Raw genomic sequence first — 23,044 nt, 5'->3', positions numbered from 1 at the left:
TCCGTTGTCTCCACACTGCAGGATGCGCCATACACTATCACGTGTCCGATATATGACTATCATGATCTGATATCATAGTACGTTCAAAATTCGCTGAGCAGGAGCCTTCAATACTGCGGCTACTAGTTTTTGGGCGATGTTACAGGATGCTACAGTCGATTGGAAGTGTGCGCTGTGCTACTTGCTTGGCTGTGGGTTTTAATCCTGATGCGGCCCGCTACATTGATCAACTCCTGACACATACAAAAAGGTCCTGATACAACGCCGGTTATTTGTGTGGTTATATCCAGGATGCAAGCTACTTACGCATTTTGGTGTTTCACAGGCGGTGCAGTCATCATCATGTTTGCAAGTGAAAGGACAGCCCTCAGCTTCAGCGTCACTGGCATATACTGATGCTGTTAAAGCAGCGACAAGAGCGAGGACAAGGGATAAACGCATCGTATGAGATGTGATATAGTATCAGAAAAATCTGAAGAGCTTCGACTTGGATGTGCAGTAGGACTTGAAGATACCTTGCTTTTATACGCTGAATATTGTTCTTTATGACGGTGGTAAGAAGAACCGCTCTGCGATGCCAGCAGACCTCAATTCTAAAGGGGACGTTAGACTCAATGGCTTGCGGTCGGTTGACACCTTACCGTCGCCCCCGGGCCTGCATGAGTTGCCTAATATACGGACCTTGACTTTTGCCTACTTGTGTCCGCAGTGCCGTTGGCTTGAACCTTTGGAGGGGACGTACTATTGAACCTCGCGAACTCGTCGCATCATCCTAGAGCAAGTATTATTTAATATCAAATATCCATTTGGCCCACCACTGGCACAGCAGTTGGAGCAACCATTGTTTCGGTGTATCGGCACAGTACGGGTACCATAACTAGAAGGAGGTGTGTGAAAGATCAGCTTCTTAACATTATGCGCTACTCCTTGGTCTTCTATGTTCAATGTGTTTGTTAGCTATTCAGGATATCCTTTGGAAGGTATCGAAATCCGAAGTAGATAACGACAGCACAAACATAATGGGGCATGTTGGTCGTGTACAACCTTTGTCAAGCAACATCTTGGAATGGCCGCTCTCACATCACATCCATCTCTGACTCCAGCAGGAAGGCCCTGGGTGATGCGGTTTCTCTATTATCCGTTTATTTATATAAAAAATGATGGAAAAACTACATCCTACTGAAATTGAATCAAGTCCAATTGCTGCATGATAATGATAGGATGGACAAAAATCGCACTCGTCGTCACGGTAACTTAGCCATTCGAGCATTAATATGTTAGCAAGTTTGGCGAGTCTCTGTTTCTACTTGACCACCATGACTGATGCGGATGTTCTTGAGCGTTGTGGTCTGAGCATGGAAAGCACTGACCCAAACTCGCGTCTCATGGCCATATGTGCCTACTTTGATCAATTCCTGTAGCAAACTAGGCGGTTTGGCCCTAGACGTACCAATCATCGCACAACAAATTCCATAGAAACCTTCAACCTAGAAACCCTTACTGCAAACACTATTCATCTCCATCCGCTTGTCGATACCTTGATGCCAGATGGGTGTGTAAATATACTCAACGCTGCCAACACCCAGCGTCTGGCAGCTGGCTGTACTGGCCCACACAAACAACCCTCGCTTTTGGGACTCCAGATTCTGAAGCGAACAATCGATACACCTCACGAGGGATGTGAAGACAAGCGCGAGGTGATTCAATTCATGTGAAATAGCGGCAGCTCCCACTGCATTTCGTGGTGCATAGCAAACCCCTTCCCGAAGCAGCGGAGCCAAAACGGGGAGTAAAGCTTCAGTGCCCTGTCAAATTATTATTATAGGTATAGGATCAGTTCATTTATGTGGTGTGGATCCTGGTGGTGCCATCTCTATTATGTTCGCATTTGAAAGGACAGCAGCGTCACCTGATGCTGTCAAAGCAGCAAGGACGGTGAGGACAAGGGATAAGCGCATCATCTGTGAGGATGTGATATGGTAACTTGAGGATGTCTTGCTTTATACGTTCTTTACGACGATAGTCGGAAGGACCGCTCTGCAACGCCAACAAACCTGAATTTCAAAGAGGGTGTTAGATTCGGTGGCTTATTGTCGCCTAAAGTTACCGTTGCCCTTGCGTGCGTTACCTACGACGGACCTTGACTTTTGCCTATTAGTAGTGCCGTTGGCTTAAACCTTTGCAGAGGACGTACCATTAAACTCGCGAGCTCGTTACAAACTATTATTTGTTATCAAACGTTCATTTGGTCCACCATAGCAGTGGAACAACCATTATTTCGGTGTTTTCGGCACATGTAGTGCGGGCATGATTATCCTGATAATTCAGAAGGACTCAGACATGCGGAAGATCAGCTTCTTAACATTATGCGCTACTCCTCACTCTTCTGTGTTCAATGTGTTTGCTAGCCATTCAGGGATCCTTTTGAAGGTATCGATGGATAACGAACACCCGGAAATATAATATGGCACGTTGGCACAACGTGGAATGTCCTGCGGCACACCATGTGAGGCATCATTCCATTTTCAGGAGTCAGCCAGGTTGTTCACAAAAAAAATTCGGAAGGGGCTGGGGTTAATTATTTCAATCGCTGTTGGTACTATGATGTCCTGGAGAAAAATCAGCTGAAACGAAAGATGCCTCGTGAAAAGATTAGCTTGCCGGAATCACCCGGCACCAAGCTTCATAACTGTACCGTCAGCCAGAATATCTTTTCCATCACCGTCTCGCAGCGTTTGTTTCGGACTATGGGGATGATATCCGTAACGACAGACCAAAATATGTATGTATGTTGTCATAAAAAGAGAGCATCGAGATGTGAATAAAACGAAGGGTAGAGTGGTAAAAATTTGTCACCGTCCGGCAAGACTCGCATGTTTAGACACTGTTATAAACTGCGGAACCTGTACGGGAACAATTGGATGACGAAGCATATCTGAGAGGGGCGCCGGTAAAGGATCAACATGTTGTGAGTAAGTACGTGAAAAGAAATTATGAGAAAGAAGATCTTCTTTGGATTGCTGGTGGGAGTTGAGACGCACACGTATAGCCTCTCCCGGATTATCGTCCAGGGAATGCATGATGGAGGCAGATGTGTATGGGAGGGAGTAGTCTTCCTCGGATCTAGGTGATGTAGATGAAATAGTAGCATCTGGTAGCGCATACATCAAACGCATCTGCGAGCGATGATTGCGTTCCACTCCATCATCATCATCATCCGAAATGACCTCATCCCCATCCGCATCAAGAAGAGGCGCTGGAATTGGGTTTCAGAAAAGTACACCTAATAATTAGACCCACGTACCCCATCCCCTGCGACGTCTGACAGGGCCTGAAGACACCGAAGCTTCACCTGCAGCGTTTGCAGTTACTTCTCTAGGCCACGACCTAGCATTCATAAAATGAGGTAGTGATCTCTCCGGGACGGTAGGAGGGGCTTGGCTCCGCTCATCTCTAAGTAGTGTTTGGTCGGCGTGGTCACTAGTCCACCGCCTACTCGTACCACTCGATGGTTGAGAAGGACGCATTGATGAGTCGGGCACAGCCGCAACATCAAGCACCAAAGTCAAGAGTGGATCATCGTTTGATTGTGGTATGGTGGGTTCCCAGTCCATCTCAGTCCCCGAAGGAGCCGGAACTACTCCTCGTCCCTGCAAACTGGATCTACCGTTCAGGCTTGGTTGCTCAGATCCAGACTCCGCTTGCCGAGCAGCTTCCATGCGACGCATGACCAGCCGCGTAGTCAAGCTCGCTAGATCCCGCACAATGACAGAAGTCTGATCTTGCCGTTGTCCGAGAGGGGGGGCAGCGTTGCGCTGGCGGTTTAAGGCAGTACGTGCTGCAACTTGTCGCCCGATCATAGTGTTAGGATCCTCGGGATTTATGATCCCAAGTTCGCTGCGGAGGGCAGAACGCTCTTCCAGATTGCCTGAAAGAGTTCTGTTGTTTGAAGGAAGAATCAGATCTGGTAGCGGAGGGGAACGGGGGCGAGGCGGGTATATCCGAGAGGGTATATCAGCAGGTGTATCCCACCACTGGGACCTATGGCGAGACACTTCTGATGGACGCTCTGAAGTGGAGCCTCTCGTTTGTCTTGACATACTTTCAAAATCTTCAAGACGCTGCCTTGTCGAGGGATTGATAATGGTTCTCAACCGCTGAACGCGGGTATTGAAGTCCATATCAGACTCTGGAGCGTCGGACCCGGTCAGGACCAAGGCAGCGTGCTGGGGTGCGATACTGGACTCTGGAGTCCTGTCGCGTGTGGATGAGGGTCCTTCTGCGATTTCCGGTGGCATCCGGTTGAGCAAATTGTTGATGTTCTGTCTGAGTTGTGTGACACGCGCGTATGCAGCATCTAGCGCTACAGAGGCTTGTCTCAGACTGTTCTGAGTCTCCTGTCGGCGACTGATGCTGACGGAGTTGTCTACTGGAACAGATTGTGCATTGAGTTGGTCAGAACCCGGCATGAGGTTTGATTGGTTCGGGACGGGAGACGGAGGATGTGAGATATTATCTCGGAGAGGGTTCATCAGGTATCAACTTTTCAAAGCCTCTGCTAACGCCTAGACGCCAGTATAAAGATATAGATACTGTATAAAGGAGTGAATGATGACTGTGGGCCTTGGGAAGTCAAAGGATCAGACAAAGCATTTCTAAGTTGATAGTGTGGCAAGCAGGTACAAATTGATTGCAACCACTGGTCTGAAACGAAGCAGGCCTGATAAGTCACAATTGCAGTGTAAATATTTCGTTATGATTAGAATATGCAGTGCTCCCTATTGTCCACTGGCCTATGCTACTGTATGGTGCTACTACACATGAACGTTTGAACTTCCAGGTGAATAGGGATATCTATAATGTAAAAAAATGTCCACGTGATGCAAAGTCAGGCAGATTCAGCTGTGCTGACAATATGAGTCCGGCTGGTGTTACCAGTGCTATTGGATTCTTCGTCTGAGTGCTTTCGTATCGAATCAATTGGGTAATAATGACGCAGGACTTTGGCAAGTAAAGGATCATCACCAGTGTAGCAGAACGCGAGGGTGACGCAGACGAGAATAAGCGCCGAGGTGATGCAACAAAGCGCAGTCCACCCATGTCTCGCGTGATCGTATATCTAGAAATCAACATCCAATCAAAAACGTAGTTTTGCATTTGTTAGCGTGTATGCTAACCTGTCCTCCGATCACAGGCCCCACTGGGAAAAGTCAGAGGTGAAGGGAAAAGAAAATTATGGTTTCTCACCTGCTGTACCAATCCCGAACGCAAGATTAAATGCGCCATAGATATGAGCATCTGTGTGATATTAGGAGATGAAACATTGCATTCCGTTTAAAATACTCACATCCGACACCTGGCATTTTTCGAGAGACAGACGCAAGTTCGGTCGTCACTGGCGCGACGACACCAGAGACAAAGAAACCTAAGCAAGGAAGGTCAACTAGACACATGTAACCATGGTGTAAACATACATTGAGCGGCAAGAGCAAAAATGAATAACGGTAAAGAGTGCCGTAGGGTCAAGATAATCCACCACGGTAGTGCAAGGAGCAGACATATAAATGTTATATAGTTGGGGCCCACTCGATCGACGTAAAAACCTGCTAACGGTGATGCTGCAACTCTCGTTAAGACGAGATGACGTTTTGTCAGACTATGAGACTTACAGATCAAGGCTGGGACGACTGCTGCCAGGTAGGCAAGACCCACCCGGTCCGAATTAAATTCCCAGATAGATTGGAGATGAAGCGGAAGAGAAGGCTCCTGCATGCTCTGTACAAGTCTGCAGCAATGGTGAACACTCGCCTCGGCAACATTGAATGATACTTACCCATATACAAACGACATGCTTAGAGCGACCATCGCGCGAGGTGACTGCGATAACTTGATAATCACTGAGAGTAATGATATTGGCTTCCGAACGAGTGCCGGGTCCATGATTGGTTTACGGGCTATGGACAATTTTCGTGCGTTGGGTAGTCTAGACTTGTCTGGAACCATCGGATCTTCTACTTCATTAACTTCTGTAGTGCTTCCATGCACCTGAGCTGTTGGGAGAGAGGAGAGTTGTATATCAGATGTAGAAGAAGCGTCCAGCGCCCCCTTCATTATTACGGCCGTGGGTTCCGAGGGGTCATGGCCCCATTTCAATGCAACGTCCCTTTCAATGATAAGAAGACGGAGGCCTAGATCGACAAATGCACAAATCTCTCCAAAGATGAATGGGGCGCGGAAGCCGAAGCGAGTATACAAGGCACCGCCTGCGGGTGAGCCAACCAGAAGACTTATGGGAGTGAGACAATGCAGACGTGGTGTCGAAGCACTCACCCGATGGATAGGCCGGTCATCGCAATACCCAACTGTTCTGAAAAAAGTTCATCGATGAGTGTCATATTAACGTTTTTAGAGTAACTCACTGCCGACATTTTTCTCCGGCGTGGTATCACACCTATAACAGGTATTAGTTTGCATGTGATAGTACCCACAGATATATTCTCACAAAAGTGCCAGGCCTACGATCCACACCATAGAGGAACTGATTCCTTGCAAGACGCGAGCGACGGCCATGACTGCATAATTAGGGGCCTCCATGAACATGACCTGAGAGGCAATGAGCGCAATGAGACCGAGGATCAATGGCATTCGTCTCATTGAATATCGCTCCGAGTGCATGGCAATAGGGATCGTGGCTGTGGGAATTATAAACGCACTTGAAGTGATGTGGAAGGAGCCAACTTACAAAAGACCAGCCCGGCGGACTAGAGGATATGAGTGAGGTAGTTTACGGAATGATGATTCAGCTCACGTATGCACATAGCAGCCACCCTGTGAGTGACGAAACCTTACGGTATGACAAACGCTCCAGCTGGAATGGCAAGACAGGGATGACGATGGAGTAAACCAACAGGTCGGTAGTGATGCCTGAAATACGCATGAATACGAATAGCATGTGACATGTAGGCTTACTGACCGAATCCAACAACTGGCGGGCGTGAAATGATTTGAGTTGATGAATTAAGTGATTGGAAGGAAAACGTACCTGTAGTGATGAACCAAACTGATGACCGCCAGCGAAGCCCCCATGGCTTTCGATTTGAGGAGAAGGGCACCCAAAGACCCATATTGCAGCTTGTGCAAAGGGATTAACACTGACGGAAGAAGTTGAGTTGTCTGCGTGCGGAGGGAGAGGAGTTCTTTTATTATATATATATACTTGAATTTGGCAATCAAAAGTTGCTCAATGGGCGACTATTTAATATATATATTATCCGCTGTAATACTGCGGATTCCGGGATGACCAAAAAAGATTGGTTACGGAAGTAGAAGCCGCCATGCCGTTGTTGATTTGAATTTGGATTTGTAAATCAATGTTGCCTTGACCCCTCCACAAGGACCAATGCCAAAGCTATCCGCTGACTAACCTCCAACTCACTTGGCTCTCCCAATACGTTAGTCTGCTCTAGTCAGACCAAGTAGAAGGAAGACAGCCGTCCTTAATATGCACAGGAACAAGTGCCCTAGCCAAGCTACCAGCTGGTGAAATTAGACCAACTATTAGTTACGAACTGCAACCGGTCAGGGTACGAGTTACACAGTGCCAACCCCAATTTCTCTCTACATGATCTGCCAGGGTTCCGGGTCTCGATACGATCGAGTCAGGCTTGCTCGACTCCAGCAACTAGCGTGGCTGCTAACATTTTCGTGTCTTCTTCGTCATCATGCCTTCTCCGTGGTTCACCAGAGTATACTGTAGGTAGTAGACAAAACCCACAATATTTTGGTTGCTTATCTTTGGCAAATATTTTTCAAGGTCCATAATAATCTATTGTGCATTTTTTTCCGCTAATATTCAATATCTATTAATATACCGGTTGTGCCCAGTGCTTAAGACGCTTAACCTGTGGCCCGTTGCATCAGGGAATTAGCTGGTTTATTCTAAGTGTACGTGGAGATTTGGACAGTGCGACCCTGTGCGTCCCCATACACGAAGCACAGCATCCGCATGGTAGTAGTAGGATTGTATGAGCGTCCCGGCGCATCCCTGCGGTTGATCCGTAGTATTACCAGACGAAGACTCGGAACCAAAGTGTCGTACGAGAGCAAATTTTAATTGCCGAACGAGTGAATGGGAAAATGAACAAAAGGACTTACTCAAGTTACCCACTCGTCATATCGTTGCCGCCTCTCAAGATCTCAAGGTCTTTGCAAATGAGCTGTCACGCAGTCATGCCTGTAGGTCCTTGTCAAGCTCGTGGCCTGGAGTAAGTATTAATAGCCCAAGTTATGCCCTGGTCCACTCACCACGTTACCGCAATAGCATGCAACAAGCCTCCTCTGGTCAAAGGAAACATAACTATTTGGGTTGAAACCTCCGAGGACAACCACGAAGGCGATTGTCTCACGAGGACTTTGAGTGTCTTTCACGTGTTAATAATAGTTTTGGTGAGACGACTGAGGGTATACGTCTATTTCTTCCACTGTACTTAGTACATAGGGAAATCACTGGTCGCGTTGTGAAAGATATTGGCACGCTTCTGAGCTACCGTGCTCTGAGCTCTCTTATAATAGCTACCGTCGGGACTCATGGGAAGGAAGATATTTCTGCATCGAGCTTGAAGCTGGAGGCCTCGATGCCCGAATGACTGGGATCCTAGATGTCATCTTCCGTGCATGCTTCGATCAGGCTTATCATTTTTTTCAGGGTGAGAAGCCGGTCTACCCTCCGTGAGAGTCCTGACATATGGGTGTTCTTTTTCTTTGACAAGCACTTTTGCCAATGACTAATCCAGTTCTGCCAAATCCATATCGGTCTGCTACTTGCCCAGCTTCGACAGTCCATCTACATCTTGCACACCAGACACTGCAACTGCATTGGCTTTTTCCGGCGCACGTCGCATGGGGCGCCGGCGCATCTGTCCTACCATCCAACCCAGAGAAGAACCGCCCATATCTGAACTAGGCCTCGATTCAATTTTATCCACGTCTCCGCTGTGGGAATTCCAGGCCCTCGTCCTGAAAAGATCGTGTCCAATTAAGGCTTTACTATTAGACCAATCCTTCAATGCAGGCCCATCGGGAAACTACATTGGCTAGTGAGGGATCTTACTGTCTTAATGTTTCAGCCAATGGAATCTGTCATCATTATATCAAGCAAGGGTTCATCCTATACAATCATGATGGCGAGGCACTCCGCAACAAGCTCAGGTCCAAACTTCGGCTGATGTTTATCGAATAGCTATGCAAATCGACAAATACCCCATTGGATATTCAAATATCGCCCCACCTCCGTCAGTTGATTTACTGATCACCAAGGCCTCAAAAAGGGGAAAGGTAAGAAAGCGAAGCAATCTATGATGCTGGTATCTTTGTTTCCTTGGCTCTGCTTGCACGATCAGGCTTTTTGAGCCTTTGGAGGAGTCTGCAACTGTCAAGTGGATCACTATTGGCGGCCACCTCTGCTTTTGTAGCCGAAGTCTAATGCGTTTATAAGCAAAGAGCAGCGATGACCGAGGTACATTTCAGTTCTCCAACTTCGTACTATGTTCACTATCTTGAAATTTCGCAGACCACCAGCATCGCAAGCAAATTTTCGATACTCAATTGCATTTTCTACGGTATTGAAACCGCCCGGGTTCAGGTACTATTGCGCCCATCGGTCATGCTTCTGTTTCCAAGTCCTATTTACGGTCTTTTCCTCACTACTATGGCGATGTTGTTGAGCCTTCAAATCGAGGCAGTCATCAGACTGACAAAAACATTTTTTGGCGTTACGATGGATTCATCGGATATTTGTGTAAATCTATTTATTGGACAACTATTAATGGTCCTATCGATATCATCGACCTTCTCTTCGCCTTCGTATTTTTGCTCATGCATCTATCTATATATAACACCTTTTCGATGACGCTCACGTCTTTCCAACATAGCAGGTACCGGTAATGTCTCGCCCAGTACCTGACTTCGCGTATCACCTTGGCCCGCCACTACTAATCACATCATCGTCCAGGGCACCATGCATAGCCGCATCACTGTGAAAGACATCGCTTTTATGTTCCATCCAAACCATTCGTCGTGGATGGTGACTCGAGGGCGGTTTCCTCTGCGACCCGCGCGTATGTAACTACATTTAATGGTGGTCAAAGATTGTTGCTAGCATGGACAGTGCTCGACTTTCCAACGGATCTCTTTACTTACGGCCAATTGCACACAGCGTTGTCAAGGGTAGGAACACCAGGAGATGCAATGTATCTATTTGCAGAGACGAAACCAAGGATGAGTTTATACTAATATCGTCACTACTTTAAACATAATATATTGTCCAAGAGCCGACCGAAGGGGTGTCCACAGGTTAAATGATTTAAAATCCAAGACCACTAAAAGAAAGAGCGGAGAGCTTGGCGAGAAGCGCCCTCGCCTTAAAGGCACTGAACCTTCAGCTACAGTTAAGTTAACCCCGTACCCTTATGTGTTCATAAGCTCAATTGTCATCCTCTATTGTTTTGGATTACACAACACTCTTTCTCTCTCGCTGTGTGAAATGAACTGCTGCGTCGGGTCTTATGGCACCATACAAAAGTCTGTTGTGCCAGTAGAAAGCACGTGTGCGGCAGGACACTCCCTGGCGATCCACTAAAATTTTGAAATGGTGACACTAACCACCTTTCGTCGCTGATTAATATTACGGACAAACGTCGATGGCCCCATCTACCCTCACGCAGCTGAGGTACCTATGATAATTTGAATGAGTGTCGGTCCGACTCCACGGAACACGTCATAGACATTCAGATGATCTACGCTGCTGGCAAGAAAATGTTATTGGTCTAGTGACTCCAGCGTGAACCCGGTTGGCCGCAGGAACTGATGGATATACGTGTCACGACTCGCAACTCAAAACTGTCGCATCAATCGACATGACTGATGTCATCAACAAGTGGCGTAACAGAGTTAGGGATATCGACGCTCTTTTGCTCCTGCTCCTGAAATGTCAACGCTTCACTCGAACGCTCAAGTTTTGTTGAAACATATAATCAATCTGCAGTAGTTGCAACCTGAACCACATACTGAGAACTTACACCGAACTTGGATTTCATCAGGAGACAGAAAGCATGATGATGAATTCGGCGACCCACTAAAATAACATTACATATGCTCAAACAAGCGAGGAGTGTTTGGGAGGAAGACTACGAGAAAACAACAAATTCGAAAAGAGGTGTAGAAGAATTAAGATGTCACTAGATGAGAGACGAGAACATAAGTTCGAGGTCAAAGACACACAACAGCTAGACACTTACTGTAAGTAGCGGGATCAATGTGATCGGGAAGCTCAGGTACAGCGACCTCAAATCGTTGTTGGATTGCAGACATGACTTGTTGGTCTGCTTCACTCGATTGGAACGTGATCGCTAGACCCTTCGTTCCGAAACGACCTGCACGACCGACGCGGTGAAGGTAACTGTCCGCATCTGGTGGACAGTCGTAATTGATCACGATATTGACCCGTTCAACATCAATGCCGCGACCGAAAATGTCGGTTGCGACAAGGATGCGCTTTTCAAAGGCCTTGAACGCAGTGTACCGATTTATACTATTGGGCACTTAGCAAGAGTATTCCAGAGATCCGCTGATGGTTGTTACTCACCGCTCTTCTTGAGCCAAGCCTGAATGGATGCTGATACTAGGGAAATTACAAGAGACTAAAAGCTTGTCCAGCTCGACAGCTCTTGCGACCGATTTGACGAATATCACGACCTGATAAATCATAAATAAATGTCTTTCGAACAAGGTGATGCGGTACCTGGTTGAATTCTAGGGTGTCTAGTAGCTCGTTCAACTTCCTGTTCTTCGCGTTCTCGTCCAGTTTCACGTAGTGTTGCTGTAAACCGTGTAGTGTCAACTTCGCTTCGTCATCAACAAAGATCTCCAAAGGCTGCAGCAACCATATCAGCAGGATATCCATGAACAAAAGTGCATCACATACATTTGCCATGAATTTCTTGCACGTGGCCCTAATTTCTTTCGCTAGCGTGGCGCTGAACATCATCACCTGCTTGTGGTGAGGTGTTGCACGGAAGATTTCTTGGACGTCTCGGCGCATGTCTGCGAATCAAACAAAAGAACAACGAGGAGATGCGGTTAGACTATTGTCGACATTTCGAGAGGGGAATGGACTCAAAAACCGTCAGAAGACGATATGACAAGTGTGGGGGATGTGAGGAAGAGATACGATGATATATCTTATGTATATAATCTCATCAACCCAACAAAGTTCCCGAGACCCTGCATCTACAGCGCGTTTCAGGGCGCACAAGGCGCCTGCGCCCTCGGCGGAGGGAGGGGACGTTGACGAGACAAGTGCCTCTTGCGGCGGCGGCAACCGGTACCAAGATACCGCACAATCGTAGCCGAAATCGAATCGCAGGATGAGACTAACCGAGCTGTTCTAGCATTTTATCGCACTCATCCAAAATAAAGTGCTTGACGTTCTTTGCGTCCAAAACTTTGTCTCTTGTCAGGGCATTGAGTCGTCCGGGAGTAGCCACGACGATGTGGGGACAGCGCGTCTTGTCACGAAGAGTCTCCGCATCCTTTTGAACGGGGGTGCCGCCATAGAACGTGCCAACCCGCACGTCTGGCATATACTTAGCAAAACGTGTGTACTCATTCTTTATCTGGAAAGCGAGCTCGCGGGTGTGACAGAGGACGATGACGGAAACTTCTCCATTGACTGGCTCCAGTTGCTGCAAAGTCGCGAGCACGAAGACTGCCGTCTTACCATGCCCAGACTTTGCTTGGCAAAGGACATCCATTCCCAAAACAGCTTGAGGAATGCATTCTTGTTGAACTGTTGAACGAGTGCCGTGAGTTGAGAATAATATTCTAACCATAACTGAGACATACCTTCTGAGGGGTGCTCAAAACCTAAGTCGCTGATGGCTCTCAGAAGCTCAGGTTTCAACAAGAAGTCTCTGTAAAAATAAAAATAAAAGAGGAGACAAATTGTCAAATGGTCGTTGTTTGTAACAATATAGAGGTAAAACCAACCTGAAGCCCGTCGAATGTATTCCAGAGAAGTTCTTCTTGTCTTTGTCGACCTCACCATCCACTGCTGACGCCGCAGTCCCATTGGCAGGAGCTGCGGAAGCTGTGCCATTGGGGATAACGTCGTGTTCATCCTCGTAGTCGATAAGTTCTTCGTTGTCGTGGGAGCTCATTGTGCTGCAGAAAGAGAGTAGGTTGTCGAAGAGGTTGTCGACAGAAAAGGAGAAAAAATAAGCAAGAAGAGGAGAAGGTTGAGATTGAAGAGCAACACGAAAATGCGTGCGCTGTTCAAAACGCGGCGCGCTTACTAAGTTGGAATCACGTGCGCACGGACCTCGTCCATTAGTGCCTATCCTAGTACTGGTCGGCGAGCAACTTGAAGTACAAGAAGTCATCGGACATGCACAATATTTGTGTCACTGCCGCATATTTTTAATCATTAAGGAATTAGCAGGTCAGGCTGCCATCGTTGCAATATTGCAATAATAGTAACCCAATAGTATGACATGCAAACCTGCAGTGAGGTATTTCTCTACAAATACTACCTGGAGGGAAGCATCAGTGCCTACAATTTAAATCTGTGTGACAGAAGATCCCATCGATATCGCATGGTATCCCTCATGAGTAGATATTTCGTTTAGCCCTCCGAGTCAACTTTCAGAGAGCGTGACTGAACTGCCCCTTGCTCGGTCTTATCAATTGTCGAGGAGAGACAGGTGTTCCAGTCTAATATATGGTTGGGCTTATGCAGACGATACGTGTAACAGATCGAGCGGCCTCCCGTATCCCGCATCCCGACACTTCTGATCCTTCTTTATTTGTCTGTGTATTTGATTGATAAATTTGTAGCCTATACAACCCTAAATTTTCAGCATACCACGATATCACACGGCGCACATATGTCTCGGTTTTAATCGGTACAGCACTGACACAGGCGGGTACGCGTTTATAAGGGGAGGCGGGTGTCATGCATCTGAAGGAACGAAATAAGATGCCCAACTATCCGTTTTGGTGAGTCTCATGGCAGTTGAGTAAATCCCCCCCACAATGTACTAAAGTACTCTGATTTCAAAGGCTCGGAGGTAAGATAAGTTATTACTCGTGTTATCACGCACTGCTCATCATCATCACCAGGCGTCGCGGCATCCAGTAAGCAACTGTGTACATCTTTAATACTGAAATTAAATTGACGTCTTGCAGTGGCCGCATGCTTTACACATCCCCTTGACCTGGCCAAAGTGTAAGCGTGGTTTATGGAACCCTCGTGATGGGCTTGCTCATACTCACTCAACAGGCGCATGCAGAGTCTTGGTCCTACTGTACCAAGTCCATCTATGCTCAAAATTCTCCGCCACTCGATATCCAACTATGGACTTCGTAGTGTTTATACCGGTCTCTCCGCCTCGCTTATGCGTCAAATGACCTACTCGCTCGTGCGCCTAGGCAGCTACGAGGAGATGAAAAGAATCATATCTGAGAATGGTCATCCCCCGTCTACTGGGAAGCTTCTTCTGGCCGCTGGCGTGGCTGGTGGTTTAGGAGGAATAGCAGGAAATCCAGCAGGTCCGTCCATGTCATGCTGTGATATCACTGTTATGCATAATAAATAAATTGTTTGCAGATGTTCTACTGGTTCGGATGACCAGTGACTCCATTCGTCCGCCAGAGAAGCGCTATAATTACCGTAACGCTATCACCGGACTCGTCTCTTTGGTAAAAGAGGATGGCCAGAAGGGTCTTGCACGCGGCCTCGGGACAAATACAGTTTGTGCATTTGACATCACACCTAGCTTTCACTGACTATGAGCACCACAAAGACCCGAGCAGTCTTGATGAATGTAAATTAATTTGCTATTTCCATCAGTGTAATGCTCACGCGACATACTATACAGACATCACAGGTTGGATCGTGAGTATGGTGTTGTTATCTCTTTGCCGTTTCAGTTTATCAGGTCTCGGCAGCTATGACTTTTTCAAAACCACTCTCTTGCAATACCCTATACCCTTGGTCAACTATCAATTCCATGATGGCTTCTTCTTGCATGTAGTTGCAAGTCTTGCAGCCGGAACATGCGGCACGAGTTAGTTCCTTCCTATGAAGTTACCAGAATGCCACTGACTGTTGCACGATTCAAGCTGTGTGCTCTCCTGCTGATGTCATAAGGACAAGGATCATGGGCTCTGTACGTACTTCTTCAGATATCGAATATCCGTGATGGAGTTTGACAGTCGCTTCCAGTCTGGAAATGCTAGTCCAATAGAGGTCCTGGTCCGTTCTCTGCGCGAGGAAGGTCCCGCATTCATGTTCAAAGGCTGGACGCCCGCTTGGATGCGTCTTGGCCCTAACACCGTCCTGATGTTCGTCTTTTTCGAGGTAAGTTCAGAAAACTTAGCCCATGGCTGCACATCGACATATTCGTTCCCAACAGCAACTGAAACGTGGCTGGTCCTCCTTGGTCCCCTCATAATCTATATTCAATTTTGCTGCACATCGTCGGGCACACAATACCTCATGTCTTCAAGTTGTTGGATCGACGCTTGGACATTCACATGAATGTCATTAAGACACTATATGATATATCCTAGACATATAACCTTGGATTCATATCATTTTCACACTCTATTCACTGATAAGTATATCATCTAGTGAGGTGGATGCTTACTCGAACTCACAATAGCTAGCCTGGCGGAAAGGTAGAATAGCTACATACTTGGGACAAACTTAGGATTTGCGAATTTTCTCAACCAACAGCTACTTATCATAGTACTTGGTGCCGTCGCGCACGCAACTCAGAGATCTATGTATTAATTCTTTGCAGCGCCGTTATTTCGCGGTTAGCGTCTGGATTGCTCAAAGTTCATAAGTTTCAATCGAATCGGGAAGTGTGGTCTACTGTTGCCCACGTGACTACTAACCATCTCGTCTGGTCGTACTCCTTCCACTAATTCAGCAGGTCCCCATTGACCGTTCGCGAGCTGCGTGCTACAGACATTATGGAAGCATTTCAGCTTCTTTCTCGGGGAGGTGCACGATTTAACAAACAAAGATTCAAGTCTGACGTCCAAATATTCAATGTAAGAAAATGTATCCGTCAGCTGTTTTGGTGGCTCATGTCTTTTCAGAAGGCTGCACCACCAAAAGATGTCAAAGGAAAGGGAGTCCTGACGCAGTTACCTCCAGAGCTAGACTTTTTTAAATATGCCAAAGCTCCTTCCGGGAAGCGGAAAGCTGAGGACAAAGAGAGCGATGTTCATGCTGAAGGCAAGCAAGAAAAGGTGGAACGCAAGCGTCGGAAGATAGAGGAGGAATCAGCGGACTCCGACGATAATCACATTGGCATAGAGGAAGAGGCACCGACCATGCAGAAACACCGCGTGACTGCCAAAGGATCAGATGTGCCTAAACCCATTGCGTCCTTCGAGGACCTGCGCGAACGATATAACGTCCCTCCACGTCTACTATCAAATCTTTCTGAAAACAGTTACAAACATCCTACTGGAATCCAGGCTCACGGGATTCCAATTCTGCTCGAGGTGAGCCCGCCAAACGTTCTTTTTTATGGTTCTGAGGATGCTGATGACTCTTACTGCAGCACCGTGACCTCGCTGCCATCTCGCCGACTGGTACAGGTAAAACTCTAGCATATCTGACGCCCATCATATCTGCCCTGGGTTCCCCGATATCTAGTATGAAGAACGACGGAGGTCGTGGAGTTAGAGCTGTGATTCTTGCACCGACTCGGGAATTAGCACACCAGATACACAATGAGTGCCTGAAACTCGCCGCTGGGCGTAAATGGCGCACGGTCCTGTTTAGCAAAGCTACGGCTAGTACCCTGAGCGACAAGAACGTGAGAGACAAAGTAGGTACGCTACATCCACACGTCACACTCTCTATCCAGACTAATACTACATAGACATCATCATCAGCACGCCCCTTCGGCTAGTGGTCTCCATTCAGGAAGGAAACCTGGAATTGAATAAGTACGTCATGACCCGCTTGTCTTAGTGTGCACGTGGCTGACTCTTATCATTAGCGTGCAGCATCTTGTATTAGATGAAGCCGACCGAATGCTTGACCCTGAATTCTTGTCTCAAGTTCAAGAAGTTGTCGCAGCATGTACTCATCCGAACATACAAAAAGCGGTCTTTTCCGCTACTTTACCTGCTGGCTCAGAGAAACTTGCGATGGGTATCCTCAGGAACCCTATACGAATTATTGTTGGTCTTAAGTACTGACCGATCACCCAATATTTGTGTACATCCGCTGACCTTCTTCTTTAGAGACACACCGCTCCCTTTGATCGCACAAACTCTTACATATGTGGCCGATGATGCCTCTAAGCTCCCAAGTCTGTTAACGTATCTTTCTCAACCATACAATCCACCTCTCCTCGTCTTCACATCTACTCAACCAAGAACAACGTCGCTTGCAGAAGAGTTGATAATGAACGGCATTCCGAATGTGGATTGTCTTCACGCCGGGATGACAAAAAAACAGCGTGATGACGCGGTGAGCAGGATGCGCCGTGGCGAAAGCTGGGTCATGGTTACCACAGAAGTCATGGCTCGTGGCATGGACTTCAAAGGCATCCGGGAGGTGATCAATTACGATTTCCCAACCAGTGTCCAGAGTTACGTCCATCGAATAGGTACGCCCCCCTTTTGGGATCAACTTGTCTCGGAACTTAATAGTCGCAGGCCGTACAGGTCGCGCCGGGCGGGAAGGGAAAGCCGTGACTTATTTCACAGATGAAGATGGACCCTTCTTGAAAGCGTACGTGACACTCGGCCATCTTGACCGACATCTAACTGATGTCCCCTTACCTAGCATTGCCAACGTGCTGTTACAATCCGGCTCTTCGGTCCCAGAATGGATTCTTAAACTTCCGAAACCGTCAAAAATGAAGCGAAGACAGATGGGCAAGGTGAAGCGAGCAAATACCGTGAATGCGGCCCGCAAAATAGGTCGCAATGATGCAATTAAGAAGAGGTTGGTTCATTCAAAGCTTCGGGCACTACTTCTAGCTCATGTCGATGTAAAGGGACATGATTGCGGGCTCGAAGAGGCGGAAGGAGAAAGAGCTTCGTGAGACCGATAAAAACAACGGCGTCGGGGAAGGGGATAGATCAGCTAAATGATTCTTCTTTCGAAAATTTAAAAAGCACGTCGTTTTACTGTCAGTGTCAGAAGGATTGATGAAAATGTCATGACGGCATTAGCAGCACTGGTGTTCTGAGATTCTTTGAGCTCTTGGAAGCTTGAAAATGCTATGTATTTCCTTGCAAGGAACTATCCTGGTCAAGATAACGACTTATTCGATCGGAACGTACATAATGATAATCGATGGTGAGCTGACGAAGTCTGATGATGAGCAAATCCTTTAATGTGATAATGTGAAAGGTGAAGGGAGGGCGAGGGTGATGATGATGTGAAGATGTGACAAAGATGCGATCTATCATGGATTTCGGAGCCCTGAAGGTTTGCTTCCGAAGCGCATTGTGTCAAGCTAAAACGCCGTGCCGCTGGGATGAAGTCTCTCCACGAGGCTATTCCTGGGAATCTTTGTATAGGTGAGTCCTACTCAAATCAGGCTACAAAGTGAGTTCAAGCCTCAAGGACGCCGTTTTCGGCTGACTTTGGGGCAGGAATTCCAGTGCCGCACGTTTTGCGGCACGTTTCACTGGTAGGTCGTAGACTTCGATACTGCCCTGCATTGAAGCCTATTGATTCTTGAAGCTTATTCGTATCTTGATTCCGCTCCTTTCACAGAACAACGGTCGCAAGGCGGAAATCTAGTAGACTCGACGGATATGGAAGGGCTCAAGGGCCTTGTGACCTCAAGGCAGCCTCGAGGTGACGGGGCAGAGTGGTCGTACTAGCTCTCCCCCATACAAGGCTTTTGGCCTTAACACTCTTAAGCGCTCCATTATGTGGGCGAACCGGGATCCTTAATTGACTGTGATCTTCCTCTACGCCTCTGCGCCTCTCCCTCAGCTTCATCTCTGATACTACACATATCTTCAAAAAGCCTTGTTATCATGCCCAACGTTCGCAACGTCGTTCGTCGATCTCGTCGATTATCACATCAGTCACCGATTGCAGGTACGACGATCATTTCCTTGTTTGACCTTATGGGTCCACACGTTTTCGAATGATCGCTAATTTTTTCCGCAGCTGAAGATTATGTTTATGAAGAGTCATACTTCGCTCGTTCGGGCTATTCAAGCATTAGGACCGTTGGGATCCCTTCCACTCATACCACTCCCCCATCTCCTGTTGGAACTACGATCTCTTCTCCCCATATCTCTTCGTCGCTATCCCCTGTCCTATCCCACTTGTTATCGTTCCCCAATCGTTCATCGCACTCCCGTAAAAAAGAAGAAGGTCACATACCCCGCCCTCCCAACGCCTTCATCGTCTTCCGCTCTTGCCTCTGGAGTAATGAGGATTTCAGAAGCCTAGAATCTGATCATCGCAACGTTTCACGCATAGCCGGCGAGAGATGGCGTAACTTGTCTGACGACGAGAAGGAACCTTTTGTGCAGATGGCGAAAGAAGCCAAGGCACTGCACGCGAAGATGTATCCCAACTACAAATACTCTCCCTCTCATCGCACCAATGCGGGACCGAAGCGAAAAGGGAGACGCAACAGCGATGAGGAGAGAAACAAGTGCGACATGATCGCTACCCTCCTGCAGAAAGGAGTTGAGGGCTCTGCATTGGCGCACGCGATGGCACACGTCAAATCTGAAGATGAGAACGAGATCGTACCGACACCTATCATCCCTCCAAAGGCACCCATAGTCGCCTCCAGAGCTCTGCCTCCTGTCCAATTGCGCGAACATCGCAGAAAGAAGGTCGCTGCTCGTCCTCGAGCCTCGCGCTCAACCATCACTCAACGTCACACCGCAGGCCCTGACCTTGCCGCCACGAGTGCTTGTTCGTTCCCACTTAGTTCTGCTTCCCGGGAGGCCGCACTTACTCCGGAGCAATTCAGCGGTACCCCTGAACTGCTGTATCCAAGCGATATGTTGAATGAATTCGTTCCTACTGATGAAATACCGCCTCTAAGTCTCGATGCTCTATATGATATGAAGGTATGCTATTTCCCACATACTGTCGATTTAACGTCACTCATCATTGGTCGGGAAGGTTGCAGAACAGGAAACATCTGACATCTTCTACTCAGGCACCAAGCCAGCTGCAGGGCTTCCCTACTTCGGTGCTGAGCTCGATGTCACGCCTTTCAATGACTACTTCCTTGACGCCGGCCTGCAGCTGCCCCCGACTCCTCCCCTTGTCGAAAACAACGACTCTCCCCTGTCGAGTGACTACGCGTCTCCTCGTTTGACACCTCATCGGTCTCCAATTGTCTTCACCAACCCTTGGACTGCTTTCCTCACGCCTTGTTCGCCGGATAACGAGCTCGATGAGTTCTTCGTCCCGTCGATGGACTCCATGCCATCTTTTTTTCCGTCCCCACACAGCCCTTCCAAGGACGACGACATAGCCAGCTTTACGCCTGAAAAATTTGACCCCATCACCAAAGACATGCAACCCGAAGTCAACCTCGATGACTGGATCCACTTCAACTAAAAACAGCAGATATACTCGCTCTATGCTCATACACTTGCATCATTCAAGGAATATACCACTCACGCTCACGTCATTGACGATCTCTTTTCCACTTGACCCCCATCTCACATTTCTGCATACCCAGCAAGCACGGATTTCCAACACAACCCTTGTCGTGTACCATGTAAATTCCTCTGTATTCTTAGAAAACCCTGTTGTTACAACTAGCACACGCATGCCATTAGATGTCCATATATACCATCCGATTAGTACATATTTGAATCGTTCATCGTTTGACTTTCTTTGAAGACGCCACTTTGCCTGGATTCACCCTCTTGTTGCCCATGGTTGCAGCCTTTAGCTCTTCCAGGTCAATGCGTCCTGCACTTTTGTCTTCCTTCAACCAGGCAAGGCAGTCATCTTGAGTACCTTCGGGATGTCCGAGCTGCCATTCAAGCACCCTGTTGACCATTGCTTTCATCCACGGACCAGGCTTTTCATCCATGGCGTGGGCAATTGCTTGGCCCTGTGATAATTCAACCCCAAGCCAGGCGTAGTAAAATCAAAAATTCTCACATCTAGTATCGGCTTAGCATCCACTGCTTTGTCCAACCCAAGCTCTTCGACCCGGCGCGTCAATGCGTTGTAACGCTGGACGCATTCTGCTGCTTCTTCACGGCCAGACGCTGAGACAAGCTCGCACACGAGAGAGAACACAAGGGAGCTAGCCCACTGAGAACCTGTGTTTATATTATGGACACTTTCTTGCCGTAGCAAAAGGCCTGGACGAGAGACAGACACCCATCATCAATCAAATAGTTTGCACGATTATCAAGCATACCTATAGCAACTCTTTCCGAAGGCAATTTTAGCCTATCCTGTCCCAGTGAAACACCATTCAAGAGGTCGGAAGCGGAATACAGGGCAGGTATGCCATCCAGATAGTGATTTTGTCTACCCAGTTTTAGCCCATCTTGGATTGCGCACTTGACGAGAGTTTGTTCCTTGCCTTTTGAATCCAGGTACGTGATTCCATGATACGAATAGAGACTGGCTGCAAGAAACAGGCGTGCCTTGCACCCGGGCTCTTGCAGAACGTAGGACCGGAGAGTGGGATGCAAAGACATCGAATCCTCGCTGGTGGATGAAAGGAGGCCATTCAAAATAGTAGCGGCACGCAAAGAAAGCTCGTGTGGTTTCGGAGTAGACGAGGCAATGTTGGTGATTTGTGGTGGGACGTGGTATATACTTTTGTAGAGTTTGAGATCGTTAATAATACGTATCGAGCGCAGAGGATCCTGCCCTGAACGTTACGAGAAATCTGTCAGAGATTCTTTCTCGTGGGATGGTTCACACTGACCTTTCATCATTTTATCGATTTCCTCTCCGACTCGTTCTCGACTGATTTTTTGCGCAAGGCTATCTTGAATTATCTCAAGCTGGGCAGCTTGCTGCAGATCAGACTCTATTTCAAAACCGAAACGGCTTGCGAAGCGAACGCATCGTATCACGCGCAGGGGATCGTCCAGGAAAGTTTCACGTGGCGGCAATGGGGTCCGAATGATACCATTTTGTAGATCATCGAGACCCTATCCATATTGTGTCAGTACCATCAATGGCAGTGATATCTGTTTCATGAATTCACCTTTTCAGTGAAATCCTCAACTGAACGAGTATGGACGTTATAGAACAGTGCGTTAATAGTGAGGTCCCTCCGTAGAGCATCCTCCAGTGGTGTACCAAATTTCTGTATACGATCTGGTCAAGTACTGCATGTCTTCGAAGAGACCTTGGACACACAACTTCAGTCGGTATGCGACTGTCTTCTGCATACTCCTCGCTTCTCAGATTTACGAAATCGAGGTCTATGCCAAGGAGTGTAGTCCGCGCAGTCTCCAAGTGTTTGGATTGATCAGGATTGCTCTCAATTTTCGAGATTTTGTGCACATGAAGATCTTTCTGCTCAGACAGAAATGCTACGAAACCCTCAGCAAAAGTCACACCCATCATATCGGCGAGACAGATGTCCATATCATTGCTCTGCATGCCCAGTAACTGTAACACATGAATGAAACAACATGAGAGCTTGCCCCAAATGATGACAGAGGCCAGATTGACCTTGTCCCTAACCCACCCCCCGTTGATCCTGCACGCCGTTATGATATTCTTGTCCTCCTGGAGATGGCGCGTAAATTCGTCAAGTAAAGTACACAGATGATCCTCGGCGTCGGTCAGTTGGATCACTTTCCTGACAGCAGGCGCGATACGAGTTGTCATGTTTCTGCAGTGGATATGGCCCAATAGACGTCGCGAATGGTGATGTCTGGTGAAAGAAGCAAGTTCTAGGATATTACAAGTGACTCGACGAAGAAGCATGCAGCTGAGTCTTGCCATCGATTGCCCGTTTCAACCGGAACAAGCGAC

General features: G+C 47.6%; 10 protein-coding genes across 10 annotated transcripts; 5 read left to right on the top strand and 5 right to left on the bottom strand.

Annotated features, from left to right (window-relative positions):
• Positions 1 to 181: 181 nt before the first annotated feature.
• On the bottom strand, positions 182 to 919 carry F5891DRAFT_993169 (uncharacterized protein). The gene has a single exon (XM_041378236.1). It carries the CDS (start codon positions 439 to 441, stop codon positions 199 to 201), a length of 243 nt encoding a protein of 80 aa, XP_041234041.1. The 5' UTR covers positions 442 to 919; the 3' UTR covers positions 182 to 198.
• A 1,933-nt stretch (positions 920 to 2,852) lies between these two features.
• Positions 2,853 to 4,532, bottom strand: F5891DRAFT_1179982 (uncharacterized protein; the record flags this gene model as incomplete). The annotated part of the gene is made up of 2 exons (XM_041365858.1): positions 2,853 to 3,256; positions 3,305 to 4,532. The coding sequence occupies 2 exons, from the start codon at positions 4,530 to 4,532 to the stop codon at positions 2,853 to 2,855; spliced, it is 1,632 nt and encodes a 543-aa protein (XP_041234040.1).
• A 356-nt stretch (positions 4,533 to 4,888) lies between these two features.
• Positions 4,889 to 7,124, bottom strand: F5891DRAFT_1179981 (MFS general substrate transporter; the record flags this gene model as incomplete). Its single annotated transcript, XM_041365857.1, has 14 exons — positions 4,889 to 5,119; positions 5,178 to 5,200; positions 5,248 to 5,298; positions 5,348 to 5,425; positions 5,475 to 5,618; positions 5,670 to 5,785; positions 5,834 to 6,286; positions 6,331 to 6,367; positions 6,420 to 6,451; positions 6,503 to 6,692; positions 6,743 to 6,761; positions 6,809 to 6,924; positions 6,974 to 6,985; positions 7,043 to 7,124. The coding sequence occupies 14 exons, from the start codon at positions 7,122 to 7,124 to the stop codon at positions 4,889 to 4,891; spliced, it is 1,584 nt and encodes a 527-aa protein (XP_041234039.1).
• Positions 7,125 to 8,868: 1,744 nt separating this feature from the next.
• Positions 8,869 to 9,096, top strand: F5891DRAFT_937285 (uncharacterized protein; the record flags this gene model as incomplete). The annotated part of the gene is made up of 1 exon (XM_041374087.1): positions 8,869 to 9,096. A coding segment is annotated over one exon (228 nt), but the record flags the coding sequence as incomplete, so codon positions are not given.
• A 233-nt stretch (positions 9,097 to 9,329) lies between these two features.
• Positions 9,330 to 10,032, top strand: F5891DRAFT_14832 (uncharacterized protein). The gene is made up of 2 exons (XM_041370677.1): positions 9,330 to 9,514; positions 9,569 to 10,032. Exons 1-2 carry the CDS (start codon positions 9,506 to 9,508, stop codon positions 9,905 to 9,907), a joined length of 348 nt encoding a protein of 115 aa, XP_041234037.1. The 5' UTR covers positions 9,330 to 9,505; the 3' UTR covers positions 9,908 to 10,032.
• A 769-nt stretch (positions 10,033 to 10,801) lies between these two features.
• On the bottom strand, positions 10,802 to 13,329 carry F5891DRAFT_993142 (P-loop containing nucleoside triphosphate hydrolase protein). The gene is made up of 8 exons (XM_041378235.1): positions 13,045 to 13,329; positions 12,901 to 12,968; positions 12,434 to 12,844; positions 11,981 to 12,099; positions 11,798 to 11,929; positions 11,642 to 11,751; positions 11,295 to 11,587; positions 10,802 to 11,234 (listed from the first exon to the last, which is right to left on the bottom strand). Exons 1-8 carry the CDS (start codon positions 13,212 to 13,214, stop codon positions 11,224 to 11,226), a joined length of 1,314 nt encoding a protein of 437 aa, XP_041234036.1. The 5' UTR covers positions 13,215 to 13,329; the 3' UTR covers positions 10,802 to 11,223.
• A 507-nt stretch (positions 13,330 to 13,836) lies between these two features.
• On the top strand, positions 13,837 to 15,879 carry F5891DRAFT_993138 (mitochondrial carrier). Its single transcript, XM_041378234.1, has 12 exons — positions 13,837 to 14,052; positions 14,116 to 14,123; positions 14,176 to 14,190; positions 14,242 to 14,281; positions 14,336 to 14,604; positions 14,663 to 14,805; positions 14,859 to 14,879; positions 14,934 to 14,950; positions 15,004 to 15,122; positions 15,178 to 15,224; positions 15,281 to 15,415; positions 15,471 to 15,879. Exons 1-12 carry the CDS (start codon positions 14,009 to 14,011, stop codon positions 15,507 to 15,509), a joined length of 897 nt encoding a protein of 298 aa, XP_041234035.1. The 5' UTR covers positions 13,837 to 14,008; the 3' UTR covers positions 15,510 to 15,879.
• A 156-nt stretch (positions 15,880 to 16,035) lies between these two features.
• On the top strand, positions 16,036 to 18,183 carry F5891DRAFT_1179978 (P-loop containing nucleoside triphosphate hydrolase protein; the record flags this gene model as incomplete). The annotated part of the gene is made up of 9 exons (XM_041365856.1): positions 16,036 to 16,116; positions 16,165 to 16,575; positions 16,635 to 16,908; positions 16,959 to 17,025; positions 17,079 to 17,273; positions 17,326 to 17,693; positions 17,743 to 17,818; positions 17,873 to 18,034; positions 18,087 to 18,183. 9 exons carry the CDS (start codon positions 16,036 to 16,038, stop codon positions 18,181 to 18,183), a joined length of 1,731 nt encoding a protein of 576 aa, XP_041234034.1.
• A 507-nt stretch (positions 18,184 to 18,690) lies between these two features.
• On the top strand, positions 18,691 to 20,774 carry F5891DRAFT_14711 (uncharacterized protein). Its single transcript, XM_041370672.1, has 3 exons — positions 18,691 to 19,147; positions 19,220 to 20,142; positions 20,198 to 20,774. Exons 1-3 carry the CDS (start codon positions 19,084 to 19,086, stop codon positions 20,639 to 20,641), a joined length of 1,431 nt encoding a protein of 476 aa, XP_041234033.1. The 5' UTR covers positions 18,691 to 19,083; the 3' UTR covers positions 20,642 to 20,774.
• Positions 20,775 to 20,906: 132 nt separating this feature from the next.
• F5891DRAFT_1124240 (uncharacterized protein) lies at positions 20,907 to 22,897 on the bottom strand (the record flags this gene model as incomplete). Its single annotated transcript, XM_041363871.1, has 7 exons — positions 20,907 to 21,146; positions 21,197 to 21,402; positions 21,462 to 21,923; positions 21,981 to 22,209; positions 22,266 to 22,367; positions 22,421 to 22,675; positions 22,739 to 22,897. The coding sequence occupies 7 exons, from the start codon at positions 22,895 to 22,897 to the stop codon at positions 20,907 to 20,909; spliced, it is 1,653 nt and encodes a 550-aa protein (XP_041234032.1).
• Between the last annotated feature and the right edge of the window lie 147 nt (positions 22,898 to 23,044).

Source organism: Suillus fuscotomentosus, assembly GCF_016647785.1.
Source record: "Suillus fuscotomentosus strain FC203 chromosome Unknown F5891scaffold_1, whole genome shotgun sequence".
In the NCBI taxonomy this organism is placed as follows: domain Eukaryota; kingdom Fungi; phylum Basidiomycota; class Agaricomycetes; order Boletales; family Suillaceae; genus Suillus; species Suillus fuscotomentosus.
This window is presented reverse-complemented; position numbering and strand designations above follow the sequence as displayed.

Coding starts and splice junctions, on each gene's coding strand:
- F5891DRAFT_14711 (XM_041370672.1), top strand. CDS start 19,084: ATGCCCAACGTTCGCAACGTCGTTCGTCGATCTCGTCGATTATCACAT. Junction 19,148..19,219: donor ACATCAGTCACCGATTGCAG/GTACGACGATCA, acceptor TTTTTTCCGCAG/CTGAAGATTATGTTTATGAA. Junction 20,143..20,197: donor ATGCTCTATATGATATGAAG/GTATGCTATTTC, acceptor TTGGTCGGGAAG/GTTGCAGAACAGGAAACATC.
- F5891DRAFT_993169 (XM_041378236.1), bottom strand. CDS start 441: ATGCGTTTATCCCTTGTCCTCGCTCTTGTCGCTGCTTTAACAGCATCA.
- F5891DRAFT_993138 (XM_041378234.1), top strand. CDS start 14,009: ATGCATCTGAAGGAACGAAATAAGATGCCCAACTATCCGTTTTG. Junction 15,123..15,177: donor AGCCGGAACATGCGGCACGA/GTTAGTTCCTTC, acceptor GCACGATTCAAG/CTGTGTGCTCTCCTGCTGAT. Junction 15,225..15,280: donor GGACAAGGATCATGGGCTCT/GTACGTACTTCT, acceptor AGTCGCTTCCAG/TCTGGAAATGCTAGTCCAAT.
- F5891DRAFT_993142 (XM_041378235.1), bottom strand. CDS start 13,214: ATGAGCTCCCACGACAACGAAGAACTTATCGACTACGAGGATGAACAC. Junction 12,100..12,433: donor TAAAATGCTAGAACAGCTCG/GTTAGTCTCATC, acceptor TTTGATTCGCAG/ACATGCGCCGAGACGTCCAA. Junction 11,588..11,641: donor GGCTTGGCTCAAGAAGAGCG/GTGAGTAACAAC, acceptor AGTGCCCAATAG/TATAAATCGGTACACTGCGT.